The sequence below is a fragment of the Rhopalosiphum padi genome, chromosome 4, assembly GCF_020882245.1.
Source record: "Rhopalosiphum padi isolate XX-2018 chromosome 4, ASM2088224v1, whole genome shotgun sequence".
Lineage (NCBI taxonomy): Eukaryota > Metazoa > Arthropoda > Insecta > Hemiptera > Aphididae > Rhopalosiphum > Rhopalosiphum padi.
In genome coordinates, this window is record NC_083600.1 from 38,194,410 (window position 1) to 38,213,746 (window position 19,337).

General features: G+C 30.8%; 2 protein-coding genes across 2 annotated transcripts in view; one reads left to right on the forward strand and one right to left on the reverse strand.

The window, feature by feature from the left end:
- Window positions 1-11,018, forward strand: part of LOC132929485 (uncharacterized) — a 25,295-nt gene extending 14,277 nt beyond the window's left edge. The window contains exons 5-21 of the mRNA XM_060994867.1: window positions 39-152; window positions 275-424; window positions 549-662; window positions 1,152-1,279; window positions 1,584-1,821; window positions 1,896-1,988; window positions 2,705-2,839; window positions 3,017-3,253; window positions 3,570-3,684; window positions 4,115-4,308; window positions 4,918-5,073; window positions 6,241-6,599; window positions 6,688-6,830; window positions 7,413-7,590; window positions 7,663-7,825; window positions 8,653-8,962; window positions 9,538-11,018. Coding sequence (XP_060850850.1) covers window positions 39-152; window positions 275-424; window positions 549-662; window positions 1,152-1,279; window positions 1,584-1,821; window positions 1,896-1,988; window positions 2,705-2,839; window positions 3,017-3,253; window positions 3,570-3,684; window positions 4,115-4,308; window positions 4,918-5,073; window positions 6,241-6,599; window positions 6,688-6,830; window positions 7,413-7,590; window positions 7,663-7,825; window positions 8,653-8,962; window positions 9,538-9,815 — 3,105 coding nt within the window. The 3' untranslated portion in view covers window positions 9,816-11,018. The remainder of the gene's footprint in view (window positions 1-38; window positions 153-274; window positions 425-548; window positions 663-1,151; window positions 1,280-1,583; window positions 1,822-1,895; window positions 1,989-2,704; window positions 2,840-3,016; window positions 3,254-3,569; window positions 3,685-4,114; window positions 4,309-4,917; window positions 5,074-6,240; window positions 6,600-6,687; window positions 6,831-7,412; window positions 7,591-7,662; window positions 7,826-8,652; window positions 8,963-9,537) is intronic.
- On the reverse strand, window positions 10,600-18,855 carry LOC132929486 (ubiquitin carboxyl-terminal hydrolase 20-like). The gene is made up of 17 exons (XM_060994868.1): window positions 18,390-18,855; window positions 18,030-18,160; window positions 17,827-17,955; window positions 17,513-17,747; window positions 17,162-17,400; window positions 16,963-17,095; window positions 16,501-16,868; window positions 15,413-15,547; window positions 14,754-14,875; window positions 14,518-14,696; window positions 14,246-14,441; window positions 13,862-14,122; window positions 13,656-13,800; window positions 12,921-13,056; window positions 12,760-12,856; window positions 12,599-12,693; window positions 10,600-11,133 (listed from the first exon to the last, which is right to left on the reverse strand). The coding sequence occupies exons 2-17, from the start codon at window positions 18,099-18,101 to the stop codon at window positions 11,015-11,017; spliced, it is 2,661 nt and encodes an 886-aa protein (XP_060850851.1). The 5' UTR covers window positions 18,102-18,160; window positions 18,390-18,855; the 3' UTR covers window positions 10,600-11,014.
- Between the last annotated feature and the right edge of the window lie 482 nt (window positions 18,856-19,337).

Below are 19,337 nucleotides of genomic sequence, written 5' to 3' on the forward strand. Positions count from 1 at the left end.
GGTATTTTTATCGATATTATATTATAACTTGTTTTCAGGAAGCCGACGAAAAATTGTGGCACGATGAAAAAGTACAGCTGCAAATCGCACTCATGAAGGTGTTTGATTCGAAGTCGTTACGGAACGGTTACGTTGAACAAGTTTTTCAACAGGTAAACTAGCAATTGTACATTATACATATTTATTAATTATACATTGATGAATTATTATTATTCATGTGGATCAAAAAATAAACACAATAATCTGGAAACTTGACGTTTTATTATGTACGCAGGAAGTTCATAATGAGATCATGTTGAATGCCGAGTTGGCTAAAAAGTCTGTGTGGATTATTAACAATTACGACGTTGTTCCTGGTCACAAGTGTAAAACAACTGCGGTAGAATCCAAAAAGAGACTCGAACAACTTAGCAAACAGTTGAAGGTATGACGTTTATTTATTTTTAACTAAATAAAATATTATTTTTTTTTATAGTTTTCTCGTAGTTTTTTTTTAATTTTCCTATATTTTTTGTAAAATAATTTTTATATGCGTTTGTTTGTTACAGAACGAATTGCCTGAAACCAATATCGTATTTTACGAGATCGCAAACGTGACGGAATCTATAAAGAGAATAGGATCTGTATTAATGTCTATAATTGAATCTGTAGACAAAGAGAGTGTGAGTATAGCATTATTTATTTAAAAATAAGTACCTATTACTCAATATGTACTGAATAATGATACTATACACTAAGATCTCTGTAAATAGAAAATACTATTAAAATAGGAGAAAAATGGAGGTAAATGTGCTTAGGCCATTCCAAAAGTCTCTAGAAGTCTCCAGGACAGAAATACTAATAACCCCAAACATTTGTAAATTTAGTTTAAAATAATTTCTGGATACTTAAGAATAATTTTTCTATTTGCGCTATTAGCACTATTATTAATGTTCATCATGAATTGTTTTTAAAGCAGTTCAAAAATATCAAAAATACATCGTTAACATTTTTTTATAAGAGACTATATTACAAATTTTGACAAAATTCGTTAAAATCATACACTATTTACCACTATTTTATAGTAAAAAACTCATAAAAACTTTAATTGTAATACTTTGAAAATTGAATACAATTGTTGTTTTGATCGATATGTATAATTATATAAATAGGAAAAACAAGAGCCTACATACGGCGTAAGCGCTATACTTTTAGAAGAGCTGAGAGTACAAGCGTGGTTTGGGTACAATGCGGCCAAACGGGCTATTCGCCGGGATGAAGCTATGGAACGTGCCAAAAAGTATGTATATTATTATGATATAATGTATAATTCAATAGCTACTAATTAAATCAAGACAGAGATCAATTATCTATTCATCAGTTATAAACTTATAAAAATACGTTATTTTGGTAATATTTAAGTACCTAATACTTTTTAGTTATACTCATACTGTCGAGATTATTTTAAAGTATTTGAGAAAAAAAACTTCTGGCCATTTGTTGGCTGTTTTTACCAACCGTTCTGCGGATCTAGACATTAATTCATATGATTACCTGTGGTCTGTGGATACAATAATTTACCTCTATCGATGCGATGCACGCAGGTATTTAACGGATGGTGACGCAGCGTACCCATTGATCTTGTACGGGCCTTCAGGGTCGGGTAAGACCACGGTGATGGCAGCCATAGCGAAACAATGTCACTTGTGGAATCAGGACGCAGCGGTGGTGGTGAGATTTGCCAACGCGTCCGCTTATAGCTTGTCATTGGAGCAAACGCTCAATTCACTAGTCGTTCAATTGAATCTCGTGGATAACGGGAAATGTACTTGGTACAAGCACGTGAGTTTTATTTCTAAAAGATACATTTTAATTCCGTTTTATATCTATTTTTTTCACACGGCCGTCATTTTTAGGACGTACAACTGTATTCGGAACAAATTACACGTCTGCTGGGTTCGATTGGATCGAAGCGGCCGGTTACGTTGATCGTAGACGGATTCGACAGAGTAATTATTGCATTCTGAATAATATTATTTATAATTTAAATGCATGCATTTTTATTTACTTGTCATAGAACATAACTTTCCATAACTACGAAGTTCCAAATTTGATTTCAAAATATTCATCGGTGTATAATATAAATATATTAAAACGCTGATTTTAATTTTTTTACAATTTCTAAATATTGAAATATTTTTTCAAATTTTTAATTATTTTATTTTGGGAGTATCACTAATATTTTCGTTTTTTTTTAAATACTTACTGCACGCAATATAAACTTTATATAGTGAACCATTAATTTAGATAATAAAATTAAGAATTAAATATTCATTTTTATTCATTTTTTTTTTTTTGTCCATTATTTGAGATTTTAAATGTATTTTGGGTCTTTAGTGCGTCATATTCAGAATTATAACGGAAGGAGATCAGGGAGGTATATCTTCTCCTTGACCTAACCTTTTTTTAGATATGTTTGTATGGTTATAGTTGTGTTTTTTTATTTATAAGTTTATAAGTAAGTTATAAAATACTGAGACGTTTGGCATTGACAATTTTCATATCTCCTCCATTAAATAAATTCTAAATACTCCACTGAGTTATATTGGTTATATCATTGATTATAAATACTAGTATTTATAATCAATGGTTATATCCATACAAAGTTACTGCCATTTGTTTTATTTTCATCACGTCAATACGTTATGTTCATTTGTGTGTATAGTTCGAGAATGATTTAGTGGATTGGATACCGCAGTCGCTGCCCAACAACGTCAAGATCGTAGTTTCAGTCTCGGAGCCTTCAGAACACCTAAATCGATTGCGTCAGACCATAAAAACGATGGATTCATATATACGGGTTAGTTATAAGTTATAAGTGTTATAACACTTATAACTTATTGCCTATAAGTATTAATAGTATTGTCATAATTCATAATTTATGTTACTATTGATTTCGGCTTACATTTAATATCAATCTCCATCTCCATGGTCAAATATTAGTAAATTATACTACATTAATATTATATATTTATAGATAGCGAACATGACGGACGAACAAATTGATTCCTTATTATCGGCACCGATCATTCGTCCGATCGGTGGTAGCGAAACGACAAAAATCGACCGCAAAACGGTGACCGCCAAAACACCGTTAGAACTTCAAGCGAGCTTGCTGTGTTCTAAGATACGAAACTCGAAACAACCACCTTCGCCAGAAAAGTGGGTGGAAGCAATTTTCGACAATATTGAATCACATCTCGGCAAAGACAAGGTATAATAATACTCGTTACCTAAAGTTTATTATTATACCTACATAAAAAAATTATAAATAATATAATATATAAACAATAAACAAGATACGAGTATCAATTAGTATCGTTTATTCCTTTAGTTATATAAATGATTCGTTAATCATTTTCAAACCGTTTCGAAATAATTAAAACGGTTTGTATAATTATATAAAAATAAATGTATAAACGGTTCGGAATCGAACCGTTTATAAATTTCTTAAATGCTTCATATAAACTTCATAAATATATTATTATTATCAATAAATAATTTTTACTTGTATTATGTGGCTTTATAAGGTATCTTCCGTGATTGGTCACATGTGTGCCACTCGATACGGTTTACTCGATTCGGAGTTGGTTGAATTACTGTCTTCGGAGAACGAATTTCGCGCTTCAGACCTTTCCGTCACTGGTATGTTATTAATAATGTAATATTCGTATATTATGTAAGGCTATAATGCGAAATGTTATATTTTATAAAAGGGAAATCAAATGCGTCAGTTGCGATTTGTATATTGTACATTATGGCCGACATGGCCGCTTATAAATGCTTGTAATAAGTAAAAATCGAAAAACCACACAGATTTTCCCTAGAAAAATAATATACAAAACATAATTTTGCTTACTTTATAATGAAAATTAAGAAAATATTATCATAATATTACTCTTTTTAAAAAATAATTAAAATACAAAAAATAACAAGGATTATACCATTATTTATTTAAATATTTATTAATCATCATATTTTCCTTATTTTTAAATTTTTTCTCGTAATTAGATAATTCAACCGTTAAATACATTAAATTGACGAAAAATTGTATTATTTATGTATTGTGTTTTAGGGATTCCGACGTCAGCCGGTATCTTCTGGGCAACATTCAATGAGTTGATGTCGTCGTTTTTATACTGGTTCAAAACAGATCGGTACGCGACGGTTCGGTGGAAGAACGTCGTGGTTGCCGAAGCCGCTAGTCGGCGTTATAGTACGTCTATTCGACGCATCAATAAGAAAATACTTTCGTACTACGAAGACCAGGTATACATTTTGCAGTCATGCATATGAGCGGCCTTAGTATATAGTGCCCCAAAAATTATTATGAGCATTCAAAAAAAGTATTCAACCCGTAACAATAGGTTTTATAAATTTCTAAAATGTTTATTATTTTCCTTAGAATTTGTTTAATGTTTTATGTAAGTATACTCGAATATAATACACAAATATAGATACATTAAAATTAAATAATTTATTATATATTATGATAACACATATATGCTTATGCGTAATATTGTATATGGTATATCTATTGATGATAATATTGTTTTTGTTATTTTTATTTCTTATTTTATAAGTTAAATAAATATCAATGTTTAAAAAATGGGGTGTGCAAAATATGTATTTATATTGAGAAATTGAGAAAACGTTAACACATAATTTCGAATGATTTTACGGAAGGTTAAACTAAATAAATAACAATGGGGGTAAGCCTCCACCCTGAGAATTTTTCCTATTTTCGGCACTGATACAGTAGAATTATATCATATACATTTAAGTAAATTCTCCCCGCCCTTCGAGACTACAAATCTATATAGTTTACTTAATTATTTTGAGTTTTGACGATGTATTATATTCTTTGTTCGGTAACAGGTAGTATCGGATGACGACTGTGGTAAGAAGAGCTTACCGAAACGTAGGAAACTGGATGAGTGCACTCACTTGACGGACTGGGCCGAAACGATCAAACAATTTTTCAGCGACCTTAACTGGGTTTTGGAAAAACTGAATCATGGAACGGTGCTCCAAGTAAGTCGAGTATTCGGTTTACTTACAATGATTAAAAAGACGTAACTGCGAGGATATATTGCTGCAGCATACTAAAATACCTGTGTGATGACCTTTTTCTGCCTATATTTTCCATTACTCTAAACAATCTAAACTTTAAAATAAACGAATATTAATAATATATATTATTATTATATGCAATATTATTGCATACTTAACTTCAAATATTCCGATTTAAGCATATTTTTCAAAATGTAATATTATCAAGATAAAGATAAATTTTTTTTTATTATTTATACCTACATTAAATGACAGCTTATCATTGAAATTTTTTTTATAACTATTCATTATTTTTTAATTTAATTTTAAATTACATGTTTTTTTACATAATATTTTGAGATATTTAAACCTTATTCTGTAATAAAGGATAATTTGAGCAATTTTGCACGTACTCATAAAAATATATGATACTTATATTTAACAGTTTTTAACTAAGCTGAAGTGTAAGAGACATACGCGTTATATGTAAGTCTTCTATTACAGTTATGAAGTTTTTATGAACCCACATGACTGCAGTTACCTTTGTAAACAGTATATCCCACAACAGGACCGTATAGTTATTTCCAAGATAACTTAAAATAATTAAAATAGCTGAATAGTTTTTGAAGATATTTTTTTGTTAGTTAAAGTAATTTAGTTAGTTTGTTAGTAAGTTAAAATTACTTTACTAATATTTTGCTTATAAATCTAGTAATTAGACATTTTAGCCACTATAGATAATCCCTAACTCATAACAACACTTAGGAATTATTTGTATACAATATACAACATATACATGCATATATGTAGGTCATAGGTGGCATTTGCGAGAAGATGACTTAGGGTGAAATTTTCCGTTTGTATTATTCAAGGGAAAAAAACGATAATTTTACCCCTTTAAACACAGAAAACAGAATATAAGGTGGGAAAATATATTGAAAAATGATTGGTTTTCCTTATTATTATATTCCTAATACAATTTTGTTTTATCAGTATCAGTTTTTTCAATGCGTATTCTAGATATTTAATTCCTGCACACCTAATTTATTTTCCAAGTGCCACCTAATATGAGCGTATAAAATATTTTACGCACATCATATTATAAATCTGGTAAACTTAATACTATCATGCTTATATTCGTCTATACAGTTACTGGATGAACTTTCGGCGCACGCCCAAGAGCCGGAAGCACGTTTTCTCAGAGACTTCTTGTCGTCTGCCATGCCAGCCATGATGAACAACGGCAATCAGCTGTATTCGCAGATGTCACTGTACCAGCCGGTGGCTGATCGGTTCCGGGATCTGATAAACGCACCTCCTTTCCCGACACTGATGCCTCTAGTCCCGGTGGACGCTGCAACGCAGTCATTAGAATCCGCTGCATCGCTTTCGGATAGCCCCGACGCCACGGGGAGGTTCGACTTAGTCAAACGATTCAACGATGACGCGAATTATGTGATCACCGTCAGCACCGGGCGGAAAGAGATTAGCGTGTGGGACGTACACACGTGAGTTCGCCCGAATATATTATAAGACCGTCGGGGAAGTCGACTTGACAGGTTTTCTTTTTTTGGGTCCACATATTTGGGTGTACAGATGTTCGAGAGTACGGACGCTCAAGGGAATCCTCCATCCAACCGCGCTGAAACTGATCGACAATCAGCGTTGTATAGTTTTGTGTGAACGAAAACTGATCGTTATCAACTTGGCGACTGGAAAAGTGATCAGCAAACTGAAAGGTATGCTCATGACATAACAAACAGGGCTCATTTGTCATTATAATTACCCTGCATCTAACGGCTGGCCGGCACCCTTATTAATTTTCTTAGACAATAGGTATCACGAAATTATGTAGCATGTGGATTTCTTTGTTTTTTACTGTTTTTAGAAATTAAAATTGTATTTTATTAGTTTTTTGAATAAAAACAAATATATCATAATATTCTATAAGTATCGGTACTTATAACAGTAATAAGTTAACATAGTGTAACTATTGTTTTTGATATTATGATTAAAATTACAGTGGTGATTCTTGTGAGAGCTAAACATATTTTTATCACTCTTTTATTTATCTAATTTAAACTTAGAAACCTAATTCGTATCAGTGCAAAATATCGGTATCTCGTAATCCAAAAGTAGTACCGAAATCAAAACCTGAATTATCAAATTTTGAAAGTCAGGAATCGAAATAACTATATTAATATCGCCAGAATTATAATATAATAATTCTATTACATTGCCCCGTCACGGCTAATGTAATTCCTAATGCAAGAAACTACAATTGGTCATTGTTTAACGCAATGTATTTTATTTTACCGCAGGAGTGATGAATCAAAACATGCCTTACTTCGGCTTGCACAGTTCTACGAAACTCGTGGCGTTAGCCAGAAGCCGGATGCACGTGAACCTGATCGACATCGAAACGGGTACGATCGAGGCGTACTTTAAAGCTGGCGAAGATAGATTTTTGAACTCACTGCTTGTATCCGGAAACGGGAGGTAATGTGGAGAATCATAAAACAACTCGTCATTGCTAATTTTTTTTTTAATCGATCGTCATTTTTGCCGCAGAGTCATGGTGTGTGGCGACGAAACGCAAAAACCTTTCCCGCTGCTCGTGTGGAACTTGACCTCCAGACAATTGATGTACGACTTGCGCATACCGTTCCACGAATTTGTCACACGACTCGCGGCCATCACTTACGAGGGTCACTACGTGTGCTGCGTAGCTCAAGTAACATTTCTTTCATTTTCTTATGTTAGGTCCCATCAATAATATTTAAAATCATTATCATATAATACTAATTACTTCTTATATTATTTTATAATTGACAATTAACAAACGACTTGGGAACTAATTTTATCCGAATATACATCTAATATAATATGTACATAATTTTGTAATAATGAACCAGAGGCGTAGCCAGGATTTTTTCATGGGGAGGGCTAAATACTTTCAACTTGAATTATTAAAAATCAAAAACAAAACAAAACAAAAATACTGATTGCATATTAACATTGATTTGCCGTTAACGTATTTACTGTTTTAAATAATTAAATTTGTAAGACAATTTCCATATTTAAATTTAAATATTGCAAAAAAATTTAAAATAAGGCCAATGGGGGAGGGTATAGCCCCTTTAGTCCCCCCCTTGGCTACGCTACTGTAATTAACTATAATTAGGTTTCATAAGTAATCTGCAGCAACAATATGTTTTATAATCAAATCAGTATTCAGATAGTTAGCAAAAAAATAAATGTAAACGTGAAATACAGGTATTGAGGTATAATATTTTATACATTTTTAATTACTTGTAGCACTCCTGCAAAGTTGTAAAATGCAGTGCTGGTAACATGAATAACTTTGAAATTACCTAACAAATTAAACCGTCGATATAATTTTAATACCTAACATTTATTTTTCAACTTTTACCTATTAGGTAGTTATTCTTTTGAAAATCGTCGGGAACACCTGTAATAGAACGACACCGACTATTTTGTGCCTCGAAGATAAGATAAGATGTAAATGTATATAATTCATCTTTTATTTTCCCCGCATAGGAAGTCGACGAGCCCGGGCCTAACTTCATAGTAGTGTACGACCTACAGTCGGGCACGCTGTTCAAAAAGTGGAAGCCCGGCATGAACTGCGTGGCGCTAGACATATCGTCCAAAGACGGGTGTGTCCTGAGCGGCCACGAAAACGGTCACATATGCATCTGGGACCTGACCACCGGTAACTGTCGGTGGACGCTCAGCGGTCACGTAGCACCGGTCACCAGCCTCCGACTGGATCCAAACGGCGGTTCTTTTGTGTCTCTGGACACGCACGCCCGAGACCGAACGATCAAACTTTGGAACGTCACAACCGGTGAGTAGTATTACGATCGTTGTGCTTTAAATTTAAAATATTATATAGGTACTGTTCAATTATCTACCTACTGCAGCCAGTAAACAGTGAAAATAATCATAATACATAACTCGTAATTTGTATATTTACTATCCATATAAATTATACATGTACTATAACGAAATAGGAGTATCAACATGACTACATATAAATACAAAATGAGAGAAAATGGGTTATCTCGACTTTTCATATTATGAAAAGACTCGGTGTAGTGGAAAGACTAATGGACATGAATGTAGAAGGAAAGAGAAAAAAGTAGACTGAAGAAAATACGGATAGACAAAATAAAGAATGACACAAAAATAGCCGATGCGAGTAAAATTAAAGTGAAACAAAGAGAAAGTCCTATGGAAGTGAAAGCTAAGGGTGGCCAATCCCATATATATAGTAAGAAAAATAAGTAGGTAGATTAAAATGAAATAATCAACGTGTTTAAATTGTGAATATATTTAATATTATAACATAATATTGTTCATTACATTATTATAATATACTCGTAGTTACTTACATTTTTATTTTGTTTAAACTGTCTGCAGGTCAACTTGTCTCGGAGTTCACCCCGGCCAATCCGATAACAGCGTTCGAAATACTGCCTGGCGGAAAATTTGTGGTTGTCACGTCTTCGGGCTCCGCGCACCCGACGGTCCTACAGCTCCGTGGACCACAACAGTCCGCTGACGAGCAAACTACGACGACGACGACGACAACTACTTACGGCGATGAAACGACGCTCGAAGTAGATTTGTCGTTAGACTTCCGAGACGACGTGGCGGCGGCGGCCTCGGTCCCGACTTCCGCCGCTGTGTCTAGATGACAGCCGCCGCCGACGGATTACGACAACGATACAACTGCCAGACCGGAACGAGGACGAGGAAATGCGTTTGTCACTGTAGGTTTCCGCAAGGGATTTCATAATTTTCATACTGCTCCGTTGAAGATGGTAACGGCAATTATGGTTATTTCATGTTAATGTCGTTGATGATAGACATCCTCCTCCTCTTTATTTCTCCTGTCATACTTACTTTACTCGTACTACATCACACACACATACACTGTGTAATAACCCTTGTAGAATGTTGACTGCTGATATTGTGGACGTTACAATGAGTCTCTCTCGGTCAACGAGATACGAACATAGTTTTCAAAAATAAGATTTCTTTACTTTACCATCATTACTGTTAACCTACTACTACTACTACTCTACTGACTACTGTTTATTACTATTACTATTTACTATTACTACTACAGTACTACAACTACTATTACTACTACCACTACTACTACTCATCGCGCTGTATATGCCTCACACATCCAAACTTACTTCTATTTTTTTATCTCCTAAGACTGATCCTAATTGTAAGATAACGCACAAAAATGTAGTCGAAAAACAAAACTATTTTCATTCGAATACATCTACAGTATTTAATAATACATAATATTATGTTCTGTTCATCTTTTTAATCGTATATTTCAATTGATATTACTCTTCTCAAACATCATCATTTATAACCAACACAATGTTTTAAGTTTTAACAATTTAATATTATTATGAATGTCTTTTAATCATTAAGGGTTTTAAATGAAATAAAAATAAAAAATTTAAAGTAACAAAATGTTTTCTTTTTTTATGAAAAAAAAAATACATAACACACACAGTTATTGAGTACAAAACTAATAAACCACAACGGTATGATAAAATGCCACCAGATTTTATATAATAATAATAATAATAATAACAAACAAAATAAAATCACCATAAGAAGAGAAAAATGGTAGAAAAACACAAAATAATAACATTATTTTAGGTAACAATTTTTTGTTGTAAAATGCAAATAAATAGTAATAAATAAACTAACAATGTACATTTCTTTAGAGTAGGTACCTTAACTATACCAGCCTATTAATATAACTATACAATTACCCAAAACTATACAAAACGCACATTTTTATTTATATATTAAGTAAGTTATTATTGTATGTGAAATAATTAATAAAAAACAACGTCATTATGTTTTAATTTATTTTCTTCACTGCTGAACACTGTTCTTCTTCTTGTTCATTTATAGTAAGAGTCATCTGTTGGTCACCTGGGTCTTCATCGGCTATTTCTAATTTTTCAGTCTCGAATGTTACTAAAAAACAATATTTAAAACCAATTAGTTAAAATGTTTAATTTTGTGAAATTTAACAAAATTATTGAACAATCTAATATTTAATTTTATTTGTATTTAATAATTATTTTTTTTTTATAATATGCCAATTTGAAATTATTTTTTTATTGTTTAGTGTGCCATTCCTTCTCTAAAAGTATTTCTAATAGTAAATCAATAGACATAATTCTAAATATAATAACAATAGAATCATTGAAAATAGATTGGAAGTTAATTGTTCACAGTAATATTATTATATTATACATTATACTTTATCAATTAAAACTTTGAACAAAAGCCTAATTCATGTGTTTGTATCAATATTAAAATTATACATCTTCAGTGCACACTAATGATATTCAATAACAGACATTATACTCTGTTCAAGTTAAAAAATTTAGTTGGTGGCCAATTATTGCGCAGGATCGTGGATTCTTATAAATAGTAGGCTTACAGATAATTGCCTCTATAGGGATAGACAATCAGGTGTTGTCTGATCACAATTCAACATTGACTACATTTCTTTATTTGAACAGAGTATAAACTATAGATTAGTGATGGGTCAAACTGTTCGAATCTCGAAAAAAAAATAATTTAAAGTTCGGTTTGATTTAAATAATCAGGGTTCGACCCATCACTACTATAGATCAAGGGTTGTGTAATACTGAAGCGATATTTATTTTATTTTAGTGGAATTAATAATTCGTAGTGGTTTGAAATTCCCGGTATTTTGAACTATCAGCATTGAAACTTGATTACAACAAAAAAAGTCGACAATTAATTTATTATAAATAATTATATCATATTCATAATTAAACAAAATTGAAAAGTATTCACAAATAAGGGGTCCCCGGACCAAATTAAGCTTTAAGTGTAAGTCCATGGCTTGGTGGCTTCATACTAAATGGGATGGGAACCACTGCAAGGGGGGATACAGACCAAGATAACAGGGGGGGGCGATTTTTAAAGGCCACACATTTATTTTAATAAAGTATTTATTTAGGTACATACAAATGTTACTTTCCACAGTCTCATATAAAACAAAAAAATATTTTTTATAATAATAGTAATAAAAAAATATATCACTATGATTCTGTTACCCTTGTAGTATAATTACGTCAAAAACTAAAATCAGGAACTTCAAACTATATTTTTTTGAGAGAACGGTTTACAATCCAAAGATAAAAATTCATGTCCACTGTTTAATTTGTAATCTAAAGAGGCTAATTGATAAAATGATTGAAGCATATATTCTTCTAAACTAAATCATTGTCAATTAAAGATATTTATCCTGCTCAGAATCAATTATATGGACAATAAAAGCAGATTATATTTAAAAATAGTAATACATTGAATGAGTATTCAAATAAAAGTTTTTTCAAGACGATTAAAAACCTTATCAAATAAACACTAAATTAAAAAAACTATTAAAAAGTTAATTAATTACTTTTATCTGGTTCTTCTTGTATAGGTTCATCAACCTCACACAGTTTTTCAAGATCAGTATTTGTTTGATTAGCTACAGCATCAGTATTTTCATTCCTAATAAAAAATTAAAAAATGTATACCACATTTTAATAATAAAAAAATATGTTCTGTTTGACTTACGGTGCTTGGAGTTTGTTAACTTCAACAACAGGGCCCCCACTGTATATCCTCCACAAGTATTCCCATTGGACTTCAGATACAGATACATAGTCAGTTTCTAAATAACAATAAAACAAATAAAATAAAATAAATAGGACTATTATGTTAACTATGTAATATACCTAAAGTTTTGCCTTCTGATTTGTCAATCAACTTTGAGTTATCTATTGGCCCGGGCGGTTCACTTACAACACCATTCAAGAAAGATTCCCAACATTTGAACCAACTCATTGATATAGCATAATCAGCTAATCCATCCTAAACATAAAAATGAATATAAGTTTACATGAATACTGCAAGTCATTCACAAATCACAACTAATATTAAAATTTAAACATGTTCTAACATAAATAGTCAATTATAATATATAGTTAGATAGAATCTGATAACAAATTAATAATTATATTAATTATCAAACTATTAACTTTAAGATGACAACCCTCCTGCATGTGTTATTATATCTTAAAAATGTGTAACATAGTAAATTTGCGTTAAGTGGAATCTAAAATTTGTTTCATCAGTTACTACTAAATAACATTATTTATATAAATTATTAGTTATTAATATATTTATTAGTGAATTGACTCAAATTCAATTTTAAAGTTAAAATATTATCTTTTGGTTAGTGCTGTATGTTGTTTAAATTTGTAAGCAGGTTATGAGTATTTAAGATAATGTAAATTAATAATTAAAATATTGTAATGCATGTACAAATACAGATCAGGTAATTACCTTAAATTATAATACAACTAACAACACTAAATTGGTTCTTCTAAACACAAATTTGCTAAGATGAACGTTTGTAAGACAAAATTAATAACCATAAAAAAACTGTTTTTTAAAATGTTATACATTACATGTGGACTTGATTCCTCTCTGAGTCGCGCAAAGTTTTTTGTTTCTGTCTCTGCTCTATTCCTGAGCATCATCTCAATATAATCAGCATAACAAACTTCACATCTTTGTAGCTGATTATTTGTGCACTTTGGTCCACCATCAAATCTAATAATTATTATAACATTATTAGTTCAACATTTATATTTTTTACTGAAATTGTACTTACTTGCTATGTAAATAATCCCAAATTTGTCCAGAAACCATGGTAGCATAATGATTGATTTGTGGCTCATGAGTCGGCTTTACTCTATTATGGTGGCACATAAAATCGTAATTATCTATAGGGCCCGGTTCAGCAAATGTATTAAACTTAGATAACCATCTAGTCGAAATAAAACATGCTTCCTGAGAACAGTTAGACTGACTCTTGTTAACTTGAACTTGACGCATTTGAGTTCTAATTCTATTGGTTAATGGACTATTTTTTCTAAAAAGTATAAATAAATATTGTAATCAATTATCATCATGAAAAATATGTCACATTATACAAAATGTTTTTATTACTGCTACAAGAAAAATAAATTAAATAAATTTACAATTATGTACTTACTTGTAGAAAAGAACGTAAGCTTCTGCATTTCGAACAATTTCAGCTGACACTAAAGTGACACACTGATCGTCAAATTCATACCATTGTTCATTTATTGGATTTAACGAATAACATGTGTAATGACCACCACTACCAATTGTACCGTGATGGCAAATAGCTGATACTAGTTTGTATGTTGTCACTTGAGATGTACAATCTACACAAACCAAGCAAATTTTTTTATTATGTTAAAACTGAATTTTAACAATAGCATAATATAGGTCTAAACATACCTTTATGAACATATGGCCGTAAATCTACTCCATCAATGGGAAATGTAACATACGAAGTTATTTTAGATGAAAACATCAGTTCATGTCTGAATCTTTTTAGATGTATGCACAAAACTTCAGGCAATTCAAGAAGTTTAGAAAACTTTATACCGTTACGCAGCTTTTTGCATTTTTCACAGCTAAAAAATATTTAGATTAAAACAAAAGAATTTATAGTTTAATCTACTTTTCCATACCTATACATGTTATCACCTTTAAGTTCGTCAGCACTGAAGAATGCTGCTAAACAATCATGTAAACCAACTGTTGGGCCCCAGAACCATCTATACATCATATCCCAAAACCAAAAGATCCAATTCTGAAAGAATAAAAATAAATTAATAACAATACAAATAGATACATTATAAAATATTAAAATAATAAAATGTTAATACGTTTCAATTAACTTTGAAAATAATGTAAATCAAAATTAAAAAAACAATTTTGAGCAATACTCAAGATTACTTTAATAATATTAGGACTACTAGAAATGTAAATTATTCAAAATGTTCAGCATTGAATATATTCTAAGCCAGGGATGAACAAACTTTTTTAACAGAGGACCAAAAATTAAATAAAAATGTTGATCAAAATATGGCATTAAGTTTATATTTATTTTACAACATAAAATCATGGATTGTATTAAGTGTTATCAAAAGCTAAGTATGGAAAATAGACTGTAGTTATGTAGCCTATTCCTGCAGTATACACTATATTGATTAAATTATAAAAACTATTAGACATAATTTTAAAAAAAAAATCACGTAAACCAATATATTATTTGATTTGCTCAGAAACTAAAATCAATACAGTGTATATTATGGTGCTTCTAATTAATAAAATTAACTTGAATTACTTGTTGATTTGTGTATATGTCGGACAATTTATGTACTGAACACAAATTGGTTGAACTTTGGTGTAAAACAGTAACATGGTCACGAGTAGGTATGGGAAGAGATAAATCTTGGAAGGCTTCAACTCTTGAAGATACCTTTAATGTAAGACATAATTATTACATTATTTAACTATAAAAATGTAAATTAAATAATAAATAAATAAAAATTATTACAAAAGGAATTAAAAGATTATAGAGATAAAATGTACAATTTTTTAATATAAGATATAAAAAAATATGATTCATATAACTATTATGAAATTAAATTAGTTTAATCTAAAGAAAAAACTATTAAATATTATAAATACATAATACATAGTACATAATCAGTAATTATTACTCATATTTTTAGAATAATACACATGATCATTATACATGCGATAATAAAATAATCCAAAACTACATAATGAGAAATTAATATTCTCTATTAAATATTTAGAAATAAATCTCATCAAATAAAAAAAATGATTTTTTAGTATTTTTTGTTTAATTTTTACAAAAATACATATTAAGTCAAACAATATACATTTACATAATACATATTGAGCCATTATTGCATAATATTTAGCCAAATGTTATTACAAATTCATGGTCAAAGTGCACATCTCATTTTTACACACCAAAAGATTTTTAAAAAAATTTGTAACACTTAATCAAAATGAATGCTTAACAAACAAATATACTTGAAAATATACAATTTAACTTTTTCTAAATTTGTTTACGTTATATAGAGTATTAATACATCATTAGCATTAATGAGTAGCAATTTACAGATCAAGGATAATTTTATTTTAGTTATATTAATGAAATAAAGAATTTAGAATATTTTAAATAGTAAGCACCATTAACACCCATTAATATTAAAAACAGTGACATGATAAAAGGCATTAAGAATATGGAGGCCATTTGATGAATTCGGTTAAATAAAGTATTAAGTAGGCATTTTGTAATTTATATAAATAAATTGCTTTCCTCTTAATAGAAATACCATTAATAATTATTGTACATTTGATAAAGTTAGAAGGTGAAAATATTTATAAAGAACTTACCCGATTGCAGGTTAAACATTGAACTGAACTTAAAAGCTTTCCATCAAATATTTCCGAGATTATACTGTTGTATTTAACATGATATTTTTTATTTTTTTGACACAATGTTATTTTATTTCCATGGTTCATTTTAGCAAACAAATGACGTTCTAGTTTTTTGGTCAAATTTATTCGCTCTGATGTCTCTTCGGATAAAGAACTGCGTTCACTTACACCAGAATCACAGGTTTCATATTCATCTACACCCTCAGAACTACTATCAGCATTTGTCAAAGACTTGAGTTCATCATCATTATCTGAGCATTCGTCTTTATCTTCTTCCGGAATAGCTAAATGATTTTGTTCTATACTCTGTTTTCTTGAAGTACCTAAAAAAAATTATATTATATTATATTATAAAACTATGTTATATACCTATAATAATATGTTATAATTTAATTTCTGAACAATGATCAAAAATACCTTTATATGAATGTCTCCTAGACGGAACAATTTCAAGTTCTGGTTCTTTTAACTCTTCATGTAATTGATCCATAAAACACCTTAAGAACTCCTGTGTGTCATGTTGATGAAATCCTCTGAACATCGGGTATGCCTACAACCGTAAATGGTAATTATTTTTAATTATGAAAAAATAAAAATAATATTAGGTTTAACTTACATTTCGCATTGTATATAGAATTGACGTAGGAGTGACATAGCCAGGACGTTTGGTATGCCATATTTCTTGAATAAGGCGATGATAAGCTTTGGATAGACTTAAAGGTTTGTCTGATTGGTGACAAGGGTATTCAGGAAAACAAGTTAGAAAGTAATCAGTTAATGGTGGCGTATTGGATAAAGCTTGGAGTGCAGCATTCATATAACATGTGTTGCCAATGTTTTGTAGACCAGTGAGACCTATAAAATTTATATCAAAATAAATGCCAATGAAATAAAATTACCTATATAATGTTTAGCAATTAAATTAAGTTGCTAATTTAATACATAAACAACAGTTTGAATTAACTACCCGTGGGCTTATGGTCTTTAGTCAGTCTATATTCATCATCACTGTCTTCATCAGCAGATTCACCACTGTTATTTGCTGCTATAGCATTACGACAAAATTCTATGGAACAATTGGAACCCCGGCGTACTCCATTTAATGATCTTGTATTATTTTCAATGTTACATTCTTTAACACATAAATAACAGCACAAGCGCATAGAAGGAAGACTAAGATGCAAACAGTGAGTTTTGTTGTCCTACAAATCAAATCATGCCCATGTTATACAATTATTTAATTTGTTAGATAATTAACAAAAAAAAAAAAATGTGTAGTACTTTGAAATGAAGATAGCTGTGATCGCACCCTCCATCGTAACAGAACGCCTGCAAACAATCTGGACTTATGCAAAACCATACTTCAGGCTTTCTTGATTTACATACACAGCAAGTCAGGGTACCGGTGTGCTAAAATAGAATGTACATCGGTATTAGCAAAAATGCTAACCTGATTAAGGAAAGGTTGATAAAAGAATACATACATGTTGTAAAAATTCAGCACATTTTTCAATGGACGACAAATGATGTACGGTGAAGTGTGAACAATCCTCCATCTTTGGTTACTTAACGGGCACTATTGAATACTTAAAACCGTGTACAACCCTTTCACGATCTGCAGACATAAGAAACGCTGTAATTATAACTATGGATGGTAACGACTAACGAGTAAGTAATTAACAAGTTTTTAGATTAGAAACGGATGATGTAAGGAGCGGTGAACACACGCAACGATTTGGGGTTCGAGCTGCTTGGTTTACCCAAAAGTTTAGTACCGACTAAAAGAGTGTCAATACAACAGTTGGGCGAACGAAAATCAAAAATCAAAATACAAAACCACAAACCGGGAAATTTTGTCCAAGCGGTTGACCGTGACACCGAGAGTAGCTATCAGCATCAGCTAAACACTAATATCGTAGCGGATTATCATTGGCTCGACGTTTTATCCGTAAAAAAATTAAATTGTTAACAAACTTCATTAGGCTTATGCACTACATAGTACGCCTGCGCCCTGCCGGAATCGGCAGAACTCGGGATATCGGAAATGTTAAAAAAATAAAAACAAACCGATCGATAAGAGCTAGGGATACTCGATTGGTAAAGAGCTTTTGAAAAATATCACGGTAAAAAAGCAAGATGGGAGTATAATATGCGTGATAAGTGGTCACAACTGTACGAACAATTTCATTAAAAATTGTATTGTGCAATATGCGCTTGCAAAATTGTAAATACTTTTATTTTTTAATGATATTAATTAATTAATATAATAGGTAGATGTTATTACGATAGTACTGTGTGATTAAATGCAAACGCGAAGTCTTTATAGTTATTTCCAGTTTCCACCAGATATCAGACACCAGTTCACCTTCACAGTACTGCCGTGTGCGTAGCGAAAAATTATGTTCTCAATCGCGTATTGGGTTAAGACATTTTGTTCGATATGTACCGCCACGGTCTTGGGAGGTACCACAGTTATAGATATTAATAAATATAATACATTATAATATTCACAGTTTAGGTCGTTTAGGATATACCTAAACGTCCTAAACCGTAAAAAATAAACGTATTAGCTGTATTTGGTACTATTCTACTTTGGTTCAATTTTCTCATATAATACTCATTGTCTTATTATTTATTACGTAAATTCCTAGTTATTTTTACAGTAATCGTAGTTTCTACTATTCTACTTATAACCGATAGTAATAATAAATAATAAATATAAATTAGTCATGGGGATGGAACTGCCTAGACATGAGTGGTCTGTACTAAATCGTCTTCGAACAAGCCATGGC